This window comes from Bombus impatiens, unplaced genomic scaffold (assembly GCF_000188095.3).
Source record: "Bombus impatiens unplaced genomic scaffold, BIMP_2.2 scf_0080, whole genome shotgun sequence".
In the NCBI taxonomy this organism is placed as follows: Eukaryota; Metazoa; Arthropoda; class Insecta; order Hymenoptera; family Apidae; genus Bombus; species Bombus impatiens.
In genome coordinates, this window is record NT_176499.1 from 579,301 (window position 1) to 597,991 (window position 18,691).

The 18,691-nt window shown below is 39.9% G+C and overlaps 2 protein-coding genes across 2 annotated transcripts in view; both read right to left on the reverse strand.

Moving 5' to 3' along the window:
• Positions 1 to 2,676: 2,676 nt before the first annotated feature.
• Positions 2,677 to 11,163, reverse strand: LOC100745399. Its single transcript, XM_003485718.4, has 4 exons — positions 10,901 to 11,163; positions 9,300 to 9,478; positions 4,315 to 4,431; positions 2,677 to 3,100 (listed from the first exon to the last, which is right to left on the reverse strand). The coding sequence occupies exons 1-4, from the start codon at positions 11,063 to 11,065 to the stop codon at positions 2,992 to 2,994; spliced, it is 570 nt and encodes a 189-aa protein (XP_003485766.1). The 5' UTR covers positions 11,066 to 11,163; the 3' UTR covers positions 2,677 to 2,991.
• Positions 11,164 to 16,666: 5,503 nt separating this feature from the next.
• LOC100744795 overlaps positions 16,667 to 18,691 on the reverse strand; it is a 5,187-nt gene continuing 3,162 nt past the window's right edge. The window contains exons 3-4 of the mRNA XM_003485794.3: positions 18,168 to 18,284; positions 16,667 to 17,092 (exon numbers count right to left, since the gene is read on the reverse strand). Of these exons, the coding sequence (XP_003485842.1) occupies positions 16,963 to 17,092; positions 18,168 to 18,284 (247 nt within the window). The 3' untranslated portion in view covers positions 16,667 to 16,962. The remainder of the gene's footprint in view (positions 17,093 to 18,167; positions 18,285 to 18,691) is intronic.

The window sequence follows — 18,691 nt, forward strand, 5'->3', positions numbered from 1 at the left end:
ACGTTCGTTCATAATTACAACCTCTCGCATAAAAGACGTTGACCCGTTTGGGCATCGGCCATTCATTTATTCGCGGAAATATTGGTTGGCTGTAATTTCGGAGATTCCCCTTGCTCGTTTAAAATGCAGCGACTCGTCTAATTAGGGGTCACTGGATAGACAGAAGGCGGGAAAATCAGATCGTTTCGGACGTCGGATAAATCACTCGTCGTGGAATTCTCCAGTGGGAGGAAAAAAGAGAAAGGGGGAATAGAGACGAGAGGGCCCGAAAGTGAAATTACCTCATAAACGGAAACCATGGGAAGTGATCAGGGTATCTTGGAGATTGGGTAACGCGAAAACGTCGTCGTTGAATATATTTTCGGAGATTTGCGAAATTTCGGAATAGCCTGATCTAGCACGACACGGGCTATGGGGGTGGAAATCCACCTACCCCTTAGGGAATTCTTCGCAACAGTCGAGAATGTCAATTTGAAATTCTTCCGCGGTGAACTGGAAAACGCGGCAGCTGGCTATGGATGGAAAACTGCCTTATGATACTGCGAACGTTTGATTCGCTTAAACTATACGTAAAGTATACTTTAGCTATTTCGGCGGACAAATTTCTACAGTAATGGAACGCACTTTAGGGAAAATACAGTAAAATCGATCAAGGGTTCGATGGAAAAATGACATGAGGAAGATCGGCATAGCAATCGAGTGGGTGAAACCGGATACTATTGTTTTTCTAAGATAATAGCTATGGATACGTGTCCAATTTATGGCCACAGATTCTAGCTGATCCTTTGATCTCACGAGAAGGCCTGTAAGCCGAAACACCCGCTAGCTTTTCTTCGATGGTAGTTCATAAATTTCCAATGAAAATGTACCAGCATTGTTTTATACACCGTAATCGTCTTTTACTGATTTAAGAGCTTCATTAACGATCATTCTTAAATTTGTTCACTTCGAACGTTAAATGACAAAGACTTAAAAATCTTTTGTTCCAATTGTGAACTATCTGAATCGAAATTTCAGTGAAACCTACTATTCAAATATGTATACACAGAAACATTTTATTTAATTTAATGTATTAGGTCGTCCGAAAAGTTTCTTTCGTTTTAGAAGGAAATAATGGATACACAACATCTTCCGTTTTATATTATTTGATCGAATTACGTATGATCCATTTTGTTCTATCAAACTAAAGATCACAACGTTTGATAGATTAGGTTTCATGTTTGTATAAAGATGAGTTGTTGTAAAACACGTGTCTGTAAAAGAAAGACACTTTCCGGACAACCTAATACAAAAATTGGTATGCTTTAGGTGTGATACACACATACGTACGTACAGTGGGTTAAACATACATATTAATCAACAAACATACACCATTAAAAGCACACGCGCAATTAATCAAATTTCTGTGGATCTTGTTGGTCGTTTTGCGAAATCGCTAAACAACGATGTACCAACAAGATCTGTGAAAATCGGTTTCTTTTAATAAATCAACCTTAAACTTTTGCATTTTGACATTTTTCGCATGTATAATGTATTATATTGTGAGCCATAGCAGTAAAAGGGTTAATGATGCGTGATGGGAACGTAAGCCTCGGTTACCGTTCTCAAAGGATGAGAATTGCGTTACGGCGAATGTGTGCGCGTACAAACACACAGCGCTTGAGGTCGAACGCGAGATACGCGTACATGTAAGCAAAATACCGAAACCATGCACCAGCCCTCAATCCCCGGAAGGATACGCGCTCGAGCACACGGCACGGTATTATTCCAGCTTACGCGCGGTGTTGTCGTAGGACTAATGAATCCGCCGATAACCGTTTACTCAATGAATACCCACGACTCGTATCGTCTTCGGCGACTTACCGTATTAATTATCGGCGTTTTGTGGTTCGATGTTCGAAAAGAACTTGAGTAGCTTTGTTGTAGTTAGATGTAAGTATCCGTTTTCACCAAACGAAGACCATAGAGAAAGGAATTAAATTATAATTCCTATTTTTTTTTATAAAGCAATAATTTTAAGATTCAGTACAGTCAATCGATGATAAACATGTAACCAAACTTATACTTTTATTTGGTTTTTGAAAATATTTTATATACACATATCTGTATTTTTTCATTGACTTCAACATTGTAAAAATACTCATCGTAATGTTAATATATCGTATGTGTTAATAATCATGTATTTAGCTTCTACGAAATTTTATTATTTTAATTATATAATATAATTAAATAATAAATACTATAATTAAATTATATAATAAATTATATAACATAATCAAGAGAACAAATTATCGGCTATTTCATCGTTTAAGTCTTAACGCTAGAACTACCACGCCAGTCAAAATGACTGATTTGACAACTTTATTTTACAATTCCTACTTCATGTTATATTTTTTTCTCCGCAATGATGTAATAACTTTTGCAGGGATAGCTAAAAATATTAAAATAAAAAAATTTTATTTTGTTTTATTCATTTAGAATGAAAGTGATTTTGTATCATGGCTACTTATACCAGTAACAGTCAAATTGACCGATCATTCTGCAGAGCATAGCCGTTGGAGTAAAACCTGATTTCTCGTTTCATAAAGCAATATTTTACAAGCCTTGAAAGTGTAAACGATTGTAAACAAGAATATTATTTCAAAAAGGCTTGTGACACAAGAACGGTGCAACGTATACTCCATATCTTCGTGATAGAATTTGTATTTGATCAACGACGCAAAGTTTCATTAGATTTCTAACAAACACTATTGTCGATACATAATTTCCATATATTCGCATTACTTATAAACAGATGAAAATATTATAATGACACTGTGATTAGTTTCACTTGCAAGCTCTCGACGTTAATCTAATAGCCAGTGCACAAGGTACGGCCATTGGGCGGTGTACGTAATTAAATGTAACTCGAGTGTCTTCGAGCAACCTCTTTGGACACCATAGCCTCGGCATGGTTATTTGGTAAATTAAGAAGAAGGATTTCGTTCTCTCTTAGAACACATCCGGACATCTCCGCTGCGCTTCGTTGCAATTCTCTTTTAGGAAGTAAGCTCTCTCGTACTCGGTCATTGAATCAGTGTTGTCGTAGCTCGCTGGTAACCTGAAACGAGGAAACTTCGCTGAATTATCGGTGCAGCGCGAGCGAGAGTAATTATTAAAGGGAGGAAAGAGTATATCTTGATGAGTAAATAATCTACAAAGTATTCGCGCGTAATCGTCCGAAGGAGAAGTTGCACGAGAACGAGAAGTCGAAGAAGACGCCGGGTCGTAAAAGCCTAAAGGATTAGCCTTTTTATGGCTCGCCTTTTAGCTCCGTGAAATTCGAAACTAATCGAAACGACCCGGAAATATCTAGGAAAGTTCGAACATTTCGCACCACCTTGGTAATTATCAGAAGCAACACCACGAACTAGTCTTCTTCCGGATAGAACAACAAGCTGGCTGGCCTCGGGGCCGTGGAAGAGCTCGCTGATTTTTGCCGCGCCGGAAACTTCATAACGATTATTAAAACGGAACGACGGGAAAAGTTGTGGAAAGGAATTGCACGAGCCTCGGCGGGCTTTCGAACTTTTCCTAGATGCAGCCGGTCCGATGACGACGTTAAACGTCACACCGGATGTCATGAATAAATTCAACGTGTTATCGAAAAAGTGTAACGCGACCGTCATGCTGCCAGCTTCGAGCTGCTTCTTCAGGATAACTTCACGAAAGACGTGAACACGACGACACTTTGATAGCGAATGCATCCGTCATCTCCTTCCCCTCGTATCTTCGTTAACTTCTTTCCATCTTTTATCACTTCGTGTACGTCCTCTTTTTCCTTTATTTTCTTCAAGCCGAGTATGGTTAAGAAAAATTATATTCCGTTCAGTTTGTCCACTCGGTGTTTCCTTCATCGATCAATCCACGATTAATCAACGCATCTCATTTTCTTCATCTTCCGCTATTTACCGGCTTCTCGATATTCCTCCTTAATCAATCTTTTTGCTAATCATCGTTTAACCATTCACCAGTGCTCACTCTGGTCGTCACCTTCTCGACGTTTTCACTTTCCCTCGCGCCGATCAACGTTTGATTAATCAGCGTTTTCCATTTGGTCCGTCATCTCTTTGCTGTTCGATGTTACCTCGATCAATCTTCCTCCGTCGATCGCACTTCGCCCCGTGTGATCTTCCATTTTCGATCAACGGCTGACTGATCGATCCTCTCGGCGTTATAACAAATGTATTTAAGCGATTTAAGTTTTATCTGCTTCATTAAGGGGACCGACGAAATCCAAATTATTTATTAACTTAAACGTTACAATATACTCACGAAAACACAGCGTGCATGATCTCTGCGAGGAAATGGCCATTCCCGATCTCCCTCCGACTCCTTCTAGAGGCGTTGCAGATTGCCTTCAGGACGCAGGCCTTTCCATCTTTGCCTTGGCTTGCACGATAGAACAAGAGAGGATGGTTAGAGGGTGGTTAAAGGGACACACGGATCGTTTATCATTATCAGGCTCGTTATCGTCGCTTGGCTGTCCGTGAGTCGGCGGTCTATTCATTAAGTTCGCAATAATACCATCGTGCCTTGATACTGGCCGAGCACGAAGTGGCTCGGTGTAAACCAGCGAACGTTTACAACCGCTCTCTCTCCGCCCTTTCCAGCTAACCTCGCCCTTGCCACCGTTTTCCCCGCGAGTAAATACTGCCGATTATACATAAAGCACCACGACCTTCCTATTAAGATTCGGATAATCCGATGCTGTACACTCGCCACGCTGTGCACTGCAACCTGCTGCGAATCTCGAGATAAAGTCGAGCTGTGTCAGGTGACTCAAATTTGGAGGATTTTAGAGGCAACTGTGGTATCAATCGATGTAAGATATTTATTTTTTAGTTGAGCATCTGTCAATGTTTTGTGATACAAGTGGAAATATATGTACAAAATGTTTCTCGGAAACCGTAAAAAAATTATCGAATGAAACTTTCGAAGGATGCAATTTCTGGTCCCCATCAAGTATCGAAGTTCAATGACCGTGTTAATTTTGTATCACCCTGTACCTCCGACCGTAAACGATAATCTTTGCCGAAGACATCGAGATCTCTTCTGTAATCATCGCACCGTATATTCGAAACACCGAGGTTGCTATTAAAATTAATGCAGTCGATGTTGTCGTTCGCTCGCATTACCTTCGAGAGAAGCTTGCTTGAAGCTACGTGTGCATCCGGTTAACAGCAGCCAGCTTCGAGAACAATGGAACAGCGATCAAGTGCAACTGAATATCTACGCTGTCCTTGCGATCAGAAAATTCGTTGCCACGTAGCATCTTGCACGATCAAGGGTAGGATAAACGTGTCGGGAAAATAATTTTCAACGACGCTGGAACAGCATTTCCTGTGACAGTTTACCGATTCACCATGCGTATTTATTGTCTCTAGGGGCGAAACGTTGGAAGCCGGTAACGAGGCGAACGAACGAGAAATCGATTTGGAAACGCGGCAGGCAGTAAATGAAACGAGCATAAATATAAAAATTAATCTTGACTACCATTTGTCGGCGTCGCGCCGAACTCCGATACACCAGCTTGACAAATGGTTACCAATATCGGGCAATCGAAGATATTTATGCAAGCAACACGCGATGCTCGACCGCGCGACGACTCGCCGTTGCGTCGAACGGCTGTTTTAATCGATCGATAACGCCTTCTTTCCAGTTACGCTTCCGCGTAATGCACCCCTTTCGCTTATCCGGAGAAATCTGCGACGTCTGTCAACACCGGAACGCTGTCGGATATGTTTTCAGCGCTCGATTCGCTTACCGATACAAGTCGCTTCAAAATGATACTTATTAAAATTTTTGTAAATCTGTTGAAATATACGAAGTTCTAATGACTAAGCATTTCTTAATTTTAATTTCTAATTTATTTACTTTAGCTTAGATTAAACGAGAAATAATTAAGCATCGCGTAAAGAATATGATATGATACTTTAGTTTCCTTCGGTTTCGAAATGTCAGGTAATGGGTTTCAGAACCGAAGAAAACTGAAAAGCGTTTCAACTTAGGACGGAGACAGTATCAAGTCACGTAACGTTCGAATATCGACAGCCAGATGATGGAAAAACTAAATCTGTGTCTCGAAAATAGTCTCTTGCCATAAATCTAGACTAACGTCGAACTCTAACAGGGATGAAAGGTTTAAGATACAAAAGCGATGCTCTTGGATAAATATCGGAATGGAATCGCGTGGCATTTATGACTCGAAGACTTTCACGCGGATTCTAAACATCGAAACAATTGGCGAATGGATCAACGGCAGCTTCAGGTTCGGCCGATCGACCCTCGAGTTCCAGCTCAATCGACTTCTTAAGGTTTCGTGCACAATCACACGTCTAAGGCAGCATTATTCGCGGGGAAACAAAGCGAGCCACGTTCTCTGATGCCTCGTTCGTTCGTTCGCTGGTCGAAATTCCAAGCTAAGGCTCGAAGCACGAAGAAAGGAGCCGCTTTATCGTTAACGCGATTCAGAACCGCACAATCGCGGACCGTCCGCCAAAAACCTACGGCTCTTTCACCACCCTCGCTCTCTTTCTCTCTTCCCTCCGTTCCATCGACAGAGAAACGAACGGCGAAAGCTCAGTTTGGCAGCGCCGTGCTTTGTTCCGTCCGTCAGCTTCTTCTGGACGCGTCCAAAGAGCTGAAACGGTAGTCGAGGTGGAATAAGAGAAAGAGAAAGGGAGACGTAAAAAGGGAAATAGAGAGCTTTGAGCCAGCTGAAAAGCAGAGAAGGTTGCATCGGTTGACGTTTCGCGATCGCCTTCCGCCATTTTCGTGGGTCAACGTTTGTTGACGACGAGGAGAGAGGAAAAAGAGCACCTGGCTCGAGAGCCGGCCACTTAACCCTCCCTCGCTTCTCGTTGTCGTTTTTCGCGATTATCCGGCGAGAATCGGACAAGTGGCTGTGGAGAAGGTCGGCTCTATCGACAGTAAAAATTCGAGACCGCGGAATTGTTTTGCATCCAGAACGCCTCTTTAGCCAGGGCCGACAACGAACAGGCCCTCTGGGGAAAGGAACAATGACGCGAACCCTTCGAACGCCGCTGCAAGAAAGACTTGCCTTTCGTGGGGGCAAGACAATACCAAAGCAAGTAAAACCGGCTTCCATGGGCAGCTTACATGGAAATTACCTGCAGATTAATGGAGATGAATATTAACAGAATAACAGGCGAATAGTGTAAATAAAAAGTACCAGGTCTTTCATGGTCTAAGTGATCAGAATTAAATAATTAATTTTTAAGGGCGTATTCTAGTCTAGAGGCATGAATTCTTTTTAGCATTTGTTTATTGATATTTTAAGATTACGTAAAAAATTCACCGAAAAAAACTCAAAATTCACAAAGTTATGAGCTGGCAAAATGGGTGGTGGTAAAAAAAAAGGGTGTCCTGGCATGTATGATTTCAACCCTTCTGGTCATCTGAGGCAATAAAGCCGAACGGATTCTTAATTAGTATAGATGCGGCTATAGCATGGACCTTGAAAAAGTCAAAACAATATTTTTTCACAAAATGGCGGCCGTTTGAAAAAATTTTTCCTTTTTGGCATGTTTTTTTTGGCAATTCCGTACTGTTTAAAAATAGTAAAATTAAAAATTTTGATCTGAGCATGGTTGAGGCGATAGAGGAATGTATAAAGAATATTCACACCAAATTTCAAATAAATTGGTTCATTAGAACTTGAGATATCGTGCACGCCAACTCGAAAATGTAGTTTCGGGAAAAACGCGTTTAAAGTTTTGAGACAAGTTTACTTGGACAACGTCTACCGTCTACTGTTCATTTGTTCCGGTCGGACTGGTGGAAATGCCACGTCACAAAAATGGCTGTAACTCATAAAATAATTGACATTTTGAAAAATCCTTTTAAGGGCATATTCTTGAATGTCTAAACTTTGGAAACTTTGAAAAACAAAATTTTTCGAGTTTTGCAAATTTCTAGACTAGAATACCCCCTTAAATATTTCATTCGAATAATGCTCAATTCTGATTTCTATTCGATATGGCTCATATGTAGAAGTTTCAAATCGTAACAGACAGCGTGAGCAATCGTTCGAATCCTTTTATGGGAAATTTTAATGAACAGGTAATACAATAATTATATTTTATATAAGCTTCGATGATACATTGCTTTTTTATCATTCTACGTATAAGTTGGCTACATTAAAATTTCTTGTATAATATTTACAATATAAGACGCTACGATAAATATTGTATCGTTAAATAAAGTTATGTATCGCCTTGTTCACTGATAAAATAGAAAAGTGACTAGCATCGTTCTAGATGATCGGGTTAATTGTAAATGCATGGCGCCCTTTGCCAGTATCCCCTTTGAAGATCGCGATTTAATCGCGTTTTCGATATCCTTCACAATCTCGTATAGTCGAGGATTTAATTTCGTAGGGCGGCACCAAGTTCTGGAAGAGCGCCACGATATCCAAATTGCTATCTAAGTGACCGCGGCGAGCGTAAAAGCGCATCGAATCTACATCGACCAACTTCGTTAAGAGCTTTCCTTGTCGCTCTGTTATCAGTGAAAATAAGTTAAAGCTATTTCAGAACAGCGCGTTAACAATCGGTGATTTACATCGAAACAATCATCCCCCTTATGGGATTCTCGAATAGGAACTCGCGTATATATTCTTTGTTTAGCAGGAAGGCTAAAAATTTCCCAAATCTAAACCTTTCGATTGGGAAAAGTCACCAGGAACAAAATCTAGAAAAAGCTATTGTCAAAGGATCGATTAAAGAAACAAGGTCGCGAGTGTTTCTCGAATGCCATCTTTCCGATTTGCAGAAATCTATTAAAAGAGCTCTTAAATGTTCTCGTCAAATAATCGATTAAAAGAAACTCACGATTACATTCTCCATTAATCAGAGAACCTCGAAATTTTCAGATCGATATTTTCGAGTGGAAAAATTTCCGCGAGCAAATTCATTAAAAAATTGTAAAGGAAAAACACGTTTCCAGGAGTCAGCAAGAAAATTGGTAAACCGGCGCAGATGCACGTTGCAAAAGCCAGCAAAGGGTTTCGTAAATATAATACTCTTTGATCCCTTCGTGGATTCAGGAATCGTTCGAGCGGACTGCACGGAACGACCGACAAACTTGTCTGGAATTCTTCATCGCACGAAAATCGGGCGGCGAAGCGTGCAAAGGGCTCGAGAAAGCCTCGTCAGGCCGGAAAGACAGACGGGTAGACAGAAAACGGAAGAAATTCTTTTTTCTTTCCTTCCTTCTCCTTTTCTCCCGCCACTTACCTTCCCAAAAGAAGCTCCATCTTATGGTACAGTTGCCTTCTGCTTCGACGATGGTAATCCCCGAACGTGTTCGACAGCGTGCTCTTCGAGGGCAGCTCCCATGCCTGGCCAGCCGTCAATCCGATGGTGAACAATCCCTCAGGCTTCGCGTAGGTAGAGATGGTCATGCAATACACCAGCTGCGCACGATCGAACGTTTGACATCGGCCATTGAATGATTTCTTTCGAGAGATACGTGCAAGTCTGATTTGATGATTTCTTTGGGGATTTACGAAATGTCTCTACAGAGGTTGGTGTGAAATTAATGCATATTGAGTAGAATGAATAGACGAAAAAGATTTATATGAACTTGTATTTGAAAATGGCTTACTACGGAGTTACAAAGCTTGAAAGGAGCCATATCCATCGTGTACAATTTATAGAATAGAATTTTCGGTTTCATAGCGTTAAACTTTTCTTGCTTTCTTTCCTAACGAAATTATTACTGACTCAGGTATCAGTTATTATTCACATGACTACGTGAAGTTTTAAATCGTAATAACTATACCTTAATTCTTTTACAGTGCGGAGAGACTCGGGCATGCTATTAGATATATTTGATATATTATAAATTATACATTTTAAATGTCATCATACGTAACCCAATTATTGCTATATATTTTCTATAAAGTGTTGAAGATATGTGTTTTTCGAATCTAATATCAAAAAAGTAAGTAATCTCGATGACAAAGGAACAAAAATTTGAATTGGAAAGAAGATTCTTTTATCTCTTAAAATATCTCCTTTATTCTGTAATATATCACGGATTCGTATAAACTTTTTCCATCTATTTGATCCAAAGTACGTTTCAGCAATTTCGCTGACATATAAAGACACACTGCATGTTTAGATACGGGCAAACATTGTGGGCAGAAACGGACATTTTTGGGATGTTAGATGCAACACCCAGCTCGAAATTTGCCAAGTTGTTTAAGATGAAATGGAGAAACACACCTGTGGTCAGGTAGAGGATGAGACGTGGATGTAATTTCTGGAGTGAGAAGATGCCGACAGCAATTGGTAAATGGAAAAAAGTGGTTCGTTCGTCGATAAAATGTGGCTCCGATGAATGGGAAGCAATGAAGTTTTATCGGCGAGGAAAGATGCACGCAATGAAACGGCAAAGTGTGGAGGAGGATGGTCCACCGTGTCAAAGTTCACCGTGTCACGCCGACGCTTTATTGATTGTTAAACGTTAGCCCGCATTCGAATTTCCGTTCCTATCAACAATTCATCTCACCCAATTACCGACGCTCCAAGGAGAAGCTGCTTTCAGCTCCTTTTAGCGCTTGAATTTTCCATGGGAACATCCGAACACACGAAGCTAAAGGACTCACGGCCGATACGCAGCCAGCTTCAGGCCAGCCCGCTTATTAGAAATTATCAGAGCATCGTTTACAGCGCAACTTCCGGCAACTTATCCAGTTAAGATGCGGCCAAGAACGGACGTGTATGCGTGATTCACAGGATGTAACGTTGTAACCGAGTTTTCCACGATGTTATTAAAGGGAAGTAACGATGTTCTAGGATAATCGGGAAGTTTCATCAAGAAGTAGACTCACTTGAATGTTGCTGCCTTCCGGAAACACTAGGTACTCGCCCTCGAACTCTCTCTTCGACCTTCCGACGCTTTTATTCCTCATTTCCTCTCCCTTCGTCCACTCGCCGGAGACTAAAACGTTAGAATACAAAAGTTCGGTGCAGAGTATAAAAAACAAGAGACACATAGTGTCTGGTGGTTCGTTAAACAGTGCGCAATTGCTTCGGTCAACGCAGGAGAAATCGGTAAACGTGTTCCTTGCTTCAAAGGAGACGTTAAGTGACTCGAAATGCCGGATGATATAATGACGGGTAATGGTGGTTAGACCGTTCCGCGGTCGTTTAGCGGGACAGTTTAAGGCGGCATCGTTAAATCGCCTTAAATTAGCCGTTAAAATGTAGCAGTACGATCGTGCTCGATTTTAACTAGCCCTGAATATACTTTTTACTGCCCGACATGGACTAGCGTATTTAAGGAACTGTGTTCCAACGATATTGTGTCTCGGAGGGGACTATGGGACAACTAACCGTAGAAGAGATTCTGTCCCTAAACTACGTTTTTCAATCTCTCGCAGATAAATTACTCTGTTGGGATACGGTGGCTCTCTGGGAAGATCTACTTAACGGAAGATTAATCTCGAAAAAGTGTCAACTTGTTGAAAGTTCCACCGAATCTTCGTACCCGAAACTTCACTCGCAAGATTTACAGCGAACTTGCTCGAATGTTTCGAAAAGAACAGTACGATACGAAGTGTATTATTAACTTTTCCATGGGAATGATCGGAAGGTTCTCTTTCTTGTCGAAAGTATCGTCTTTAATCATTGGTTACTGATCCAATGATTAATTTCCATAATCCAATGATAAATTTAATTTAAAATAATGAAAACAATAAACAATTGGTTCTCAAGATTTGCGAATTTCCCAGCTTCTTACGCGCTTGTCGAAATCTGCAATTCGTTGCAAAGGAATACACATCGAAGAATGCATTCTTGGAAATCGTATGTTACCTATCTTCTACGGATACACCTTTTTAACATTCCCATGACGGAATGTGTATAGTAAATATAAATAATAGGCGCTGTGGACACATTTTGCAAGAAGACGTTCGCTACTTGAGTCGCTAGTTATTACAAATAATTTGGTTAAGATTTGTTGAGATTTGTGGATCGTAATCGCCGAAATAGATATGTAGTGTTTGTTCGACCAATCGCGGGGAGACGTAGTCGCTAGGAGAGACGTCAACGGGAGTCGTAAATTCCCGTTACGATTATAACAATCGACACCACGACTTGATCGATCCCCTGATTTCCGTTGAGATAATAGGGGTGATTGAGTTTGTATAACACTGTGATTCACAGAATTATAAATTATATATTTCCAACACTTAGATTACACTGATGAGCATAGATAGATAGATAATCACTTATCGCACGAAGATAAGATAGATATGTACGTTAGAGCAGAGCTCTTATAATTGGATTTAATGTATTAGTGGACGTGGCACTATAAGATATTTAGAAGAGGAAATGTATGCTCGACAATACCGAGATCGACTCTCGCGTTATGCTTAGACTGCTCCGATAGGCATTAGCGTTAGACTTAGTAGTTGACTTTTCCAACGATGTAGAAGAAGTGAAGTTGAGTGATGATGCTGTGTCGGAGGAAAGCTAGTGATGGGTGTGTCTAGCGCACGGGATCATCGGATTTGTTCATGCCATTTTAGGTCAGGAAGTGAGGGCAGTATACATTGCCTCGGATTGGACAAACGAAGGTTGGTGGACTAGGAAGGGTCTTAACCGCCCTCGATAGAAAGTTGCTAGTAGGAAGCATCGTACGTGAGAAAAACTAACTTCCCCGTGTCAAGCCGTAGTAAACAATAGTCTTTGGAAACTGATTTAGAAAAGACATTTGTTGGGTCTGAAGGACCTTAGTAGGCAAGTGACTCGGGTTTATGACGGGTGCTTAAGGCTATTGAGGGTACGCCGTACGGAAGAGCGGACATCTAGTGTCCGTCTGGCCCGCGGTGTGTGACCTGGGCCAGGCAGAGAGTTGCCCGGCGTAACATGTAGGAAACACTTTCATTACGTATAGAGATGATAATAAAATAGTTTTGTATTTATTTAAGATATGATTTATACGATATACATGGATACCCATTACACGTGTTTCAGCACTCTTCCAGTCTCACTTTTACCATACACACGGAACAGTGATATTCTTTTCTTCTACGAGACGCTGCGCACGCGCATACTCACATACATACTCACACACGTAGTCGCGCACATGCATGTACAACACTACTGCGCGGCTGATCCGCTGTAGCACACAAAATTAAATATATCTCAATAAGATTCATCAAGTAATTTATAAATATATGATACAAGTTATCGCCAATTATTTTCGATTACCTCGGACTTTCTCTATTCTGTTTCCTTTCAGCGCAATAAATTTATGTTTAGAGAAAAACATTTAGATTGCTATTACGTATCATTATTTATCAGTTGATTAAGAAACCCTGAACGAACCACACCCTTTCTATCCATCCCCTCTATCGCTCTTACATCCCTTGTCTTTCGTGCTTTCCTTTAATTATGACAGCAGACCATAGAACCCAAATAGGCAAAGAGGAGGATTCTCGCGCTGAAAAAGCTCGCGTAATCTATATTTTCGACATAGATTACGAGAAGCGAAATATAATATATAAAAAGCGTGGCCGTTAAATATTAATCGACATCGGCGCACAAGAGCAGGCCGCGTTGAATGAATAACGTAAATGGATTTTCGCCGATATCGTTCGCATAAATAGCGGACCTAGTGCAACGAGCAAAGAGCTTGTCCGCTCTGCGTGGCGTGGCGTCGCGCGGCTACTGGCGGGCGAAAATAAATTACGCGATACGATCCGCGGCCAGGAGGGATTAATAAAAATGAAGGAAAGATCACGCCGGATCATCGTTTCGCGAGCTCGCTAAGTAATTAGAACGATGGGCATTGGCGTCCCTCTTTTCGACGAGGAAATTGTGAAATTTCACACTGGAATCGCTGGCCAAAAATATAATTGGAACCGGCCACCGTTCAAGCTGTACAGAATTGCGAATTTGTTCATGACCGCGATATAATTCTTCCTCTCGCTCCTTTCGACAGAGCATCAAGGTTTGCCGTAGTATTGCCGTGTATCGTTCTGAGTTGTCGCGAATTACTCGGACTTTGCCATTTTGATTAGCGTTTTTTTCATAATTGTAGTAATCTCCTTTTAACATCCTCGTAGAACCAATCTAAATTAGGTCGTTCTATGAGCGATGCGGTTTCTTTTCGGATCGCCGTTAAAAAATAATGAAACTTGTCACGATAGGAATTTTATAAAGAGGAAGAAATGATAAACCAGCGTAGAAAATCAGATAAATTATTGACATTGTATAGATTATACTCACATATAGACGTAGGTAATTGTTTTTATTTTCATCTTATATACAATATCGTTCATGGTCTATTGGCATACTTTATTCGATTTGTAACAAGACATAATTACAACTTACATTTATTATCTTCCTGTGAAGCCGAAAAACTATTTTAAATTGTCTATTAAAAGATGTTGAGAATACTTACATTTCATTTGTGTGTGTGTGCGTGTTTGTGTGTGCAGGCGATAGTGCTAATGCTTTTGTTCTCATTGTCGGTAACATTCCATGTGTAGCAAAAGAAAACCTTATTCATTGTTCGAATAAAATCCACTCACATCACACATGGCACCATATTGGGACCTGACTTTTGCAAAAGATATAGCAACAGTATTGTGCGTTTTACTATTTAGTATACACGTCACTACGTACGCCCACTGTGCTATACTTTGCCAATTTGAATTTTAAGGATAACTCAAAAAAAGATTTTTCTATTAACGAAGCGACGTATCTCATTTTCATTCCTTTGTTACAGATCATCAAAGTTTAATTTCCTGGCGAACAATCTTTAATTTTTAAAAATGAGTTTCAACAACAGGTTCATAGAATGACGTTCTTGGTCCAATTTTCTTCAGAGGTTTTTGTGAAAGAACATAGAGGATCCTCTGACAAAAAGCAAGGACAGAATGTATATTATGGCTTCAAACTTCATTGATGGAGCATTTTCATATTAGGCAGGATACATCTTTTACTTTCTAAAAGTGAATATAATTTTATCCAACCCTTCCTTTTTATTGAATTGGAAAAGGGACGGCGAAAACAAGATTCCATTCGAATCCTATCTCGATGGTTCCAACGAATGCATTGTACAACTGACTCAGCTGTACCTACATCGACCTGACGATACGAGAATCATGCTCTTTACGCGATATTACAACGTTTCAATTAATACTAAAAATAATTTGCTACCTCAGATTCGCCATTAAAGCTCGTGTGAATTACATAAACATTGGAAATTGCATAATTGGAAGGTTAATGCGTTTACAAATTGCTATGGATGCGTTTAATTATCTCTCTCCATCTCTCTGTTATCGTCGAAACCTTATCCCCCTCCTCAGTCTTTAAAACAAAATCCATATGAAAGTCTACATAAATCGGATTAAAGTAACAGTGAAAAAGTGGACTACAGCGATAAAGTTATTTTACTCGAGGGAATCGAGCGGAAATTTTGATTCTTTCGTTGGAACTAGTGTTCTACGTGCGATGTACTTGGGTTAACACCATAAAAAAAAAAAAAAGAAAAAAACGTCACGAATGCGTTTAGTCGTTATATTTGCTGGTTAAATATTGGACATTTAAATAACGCAGGTTTCGCCTTTTTTTCGTTCTGTTCCATTTTTCTTTTCCTTCCTTTTATTTTTCCGTCCGGCCCGTTTACAAAAGAGTTGAGAATGACGGGCTCCCGGCGGCACCACTCTACCAAAATGAACTATAAATCCGCGGTCACTCGGTTCACCATTTTGTTAATGCAAAACGAATTACGTGTCGTCGACAACGGTGACGTTCGCCGCGATATACAAATGAAATATACAATCGACGAAAGATCGACCGTGAAATCTTTGAAATTCAACCGCGAAATCGTCGAATGAACCGCATAGAATATTGAGGAAAAGAAAAATGGACCATTTAAAGCATTTTAATTCGATTAAAAATAAGAGAAACGATAGAATTATGGGTATAAACATGCAGCTTTGCTCGTTAATTCCAAGCTCCTCTTTTTAAATACCGCGATTAGTAAAGCACAGTCTTTGTTCCAAATATCACTTAGGACTGAGCCTGTACCTTAGTTGTACTAGAACTGCGTGTTACAAATTATTTCCGCAAAGCTTTAATAATCTTTGTCTCGCGTTAGAACAGAATATTTCTTTTCACTTTCTCTGAAATTATCCGTTAATTATTGCAAGATAAAAGAAGATATAAACACAAGATACTGTGACTTTACTTTAATACTTTCTCATAAAGAATTGAATAATGCACTGGTAGGTGTATTAAGAAATATCCATCCCATCTAAAAGATGTCGATGATCTTCAAAACTCGAAGAGGTGTCTTTAACAGAAGAAAATTCTGAATAACAATGTTCGTCATGTGAAAGTAAGTATGTCTCTCTTCAACTATCGATATCATTTATAACAAAGGGACAGCAACAACATTTAAATCGCATTTCTGAATGTGAAGGTTTCATATTCAAAAGTACAAAACTATTACCACAAATATTACTTGACTATGAATTTACAGGTTGTTTAAGGAGGCGCAACTGTCTCTTTATTCATTTCTTCTATTAACAAAACTAGCCAAGAGGAATCTAAGTTAAATACAAGACACGTACATTCTACATTCTACATTCAAAAATTTACCCAAGCACCAATCATATCCGAGAACATCCTGTTTGTCCGAGAAGACTGTCCTTCGCACTGGGCACAAAATTGCAGGCAAGACAAAAGATCCACGCAAGTTGGTTGCACAATCATGCGGACTAAGTTGCGTCGAGAACGGAAGATTATGTGGTGGTGTGGTTCAGGTTGAAAAATCAGCGTGGAACGGGCGAGCAGCCAGGAAAAGTCCACCAGTGAAACGCGGTCAACGTTTGCACACGCATACGAATGCGTTCAATTCCTGGTTACTTTGGCCTTAGAATTCGAGCTCGTAAATGGAGTGACGGCAAGTCGGATAAAGATGGCCGCAATCCTGTCCGCTCTGGTGCGCCTGCTCGTAAGCTTGATCTTCCGATCGTTCGAAACGCCCGCCGTCCCTAGGCAACCTGTAAGAAAGGAAAATAGGATTTTAAGGTAGCCGAATGGAACTGACGAGACGAGATTGCCTCGTCGAACGAACACCGGCTTCGATTTCAGACGTCCTCGATCTGCTTCTTTCTATGAAAGTTACCCGAGACAGATAATTCTCTTATCTTGTAAATACGTTTAGGTGTTGGATTTTTGTTTTATCTGTGGAAAAGTGGAAAGCTAGGTGTGTGAAGCTTTGACTAGTTGTCAATAATCTTTTTTGTAAGAAGTAAAAATATGTCGCGATTGTTGACAAAATTATTATTCGTATTTATCATATATTTCATTTTAATATATGGCACAAACTTGGTGGTATCTAAATGTAATAACACAAAAACTGGACGACTTATAGACCATTCTAATATCTCACGAACAATCGGTAATTTGAGTGAATGAAATTTAAGAGTAATATTTTCGGCTGATATTTTATAAGGATACCAGTGGATAGTAACGATAGGATATGATTTGGAAATGGAACACGGTGATGATGGTGATCTATTTGGAGTAGCTAAATCGGTTCGTCAAATGGTGGTTAACCGATTTCATGGATCCGGCATCATTCGTAACTCAATCGTTTCGCTTGATTAATCCCTTTAATTGATTATATGCCGACCAGCCAGACGTTTCAGTCTCATAGTCGCTACGATTTAGTAACTGTTCGAATTAGTCAGATCGATCTACCTTGTCATTAAATATACTAGTAGTTATTACGTGCAATAGAAGCACGTACACACAGGACATCCGCCTTTTTCGCGATTCAGTATTTCGCTTAATATTAACGTAAATACTTCAATGAATATTAACGATGTAATTACTATACGTTATCGCTGCTTCGTGTCACATTCATACGCTGCATTTCCTATTAATACAATTATGAATATGAACTGCAGTTTCGATAGCCATTATCGATCTACTTTTTATAGAAATGTCGTACAAAGTATTTTTAAAGTGAAGATTTCAAGTGCTTAATGAAACAATGTATATATTTATATAGACATTATCCAGAACCATAAAATATCAAGTTGACAGAGATGAATTAAATAAGATACTCACGTGAAGATGGCGTGCAATAGCTCTTGAACCAGGCTCCCTTTCCCAAGATCCGAAGGGTTCCTCTGGGCGGCCTCGCACAGAGCTTTCAGCACGCAAGCTCTTCCATCCAGGCCAGTGCTGTGGATAAGCTTTTATTTAAAAACCTCACATTTTTACAAAGAACGCGTGAAATCAATATTTCCGGTAATGGGGCGATAAAACTGATACAAAGTTCTTGAAAAGCTACGACGAGGAATATCAATCAAGTTGTCTGTTCGCCCCAATGACGTTAATTAAATTTCTACACGAAGGATAACGTTTCTATGAAGTGATACTTTGTTCGGGAACTGCTCAACAGTATCTGTTCATAAAACGAAACTTTATTAAAAGAGAATATAAGAGCGCGCGGAAACAGAAGAAACCGGAAAATTAAACGATTCTACGGTATCATGATCCTTCTCCTGAAAACTCCATACTCACTGGAAGTACATACTCTTCCGTTGCAAAGTTTTTAGTTTCTATTTTTTTTTTTTTTTTTTTTTTTT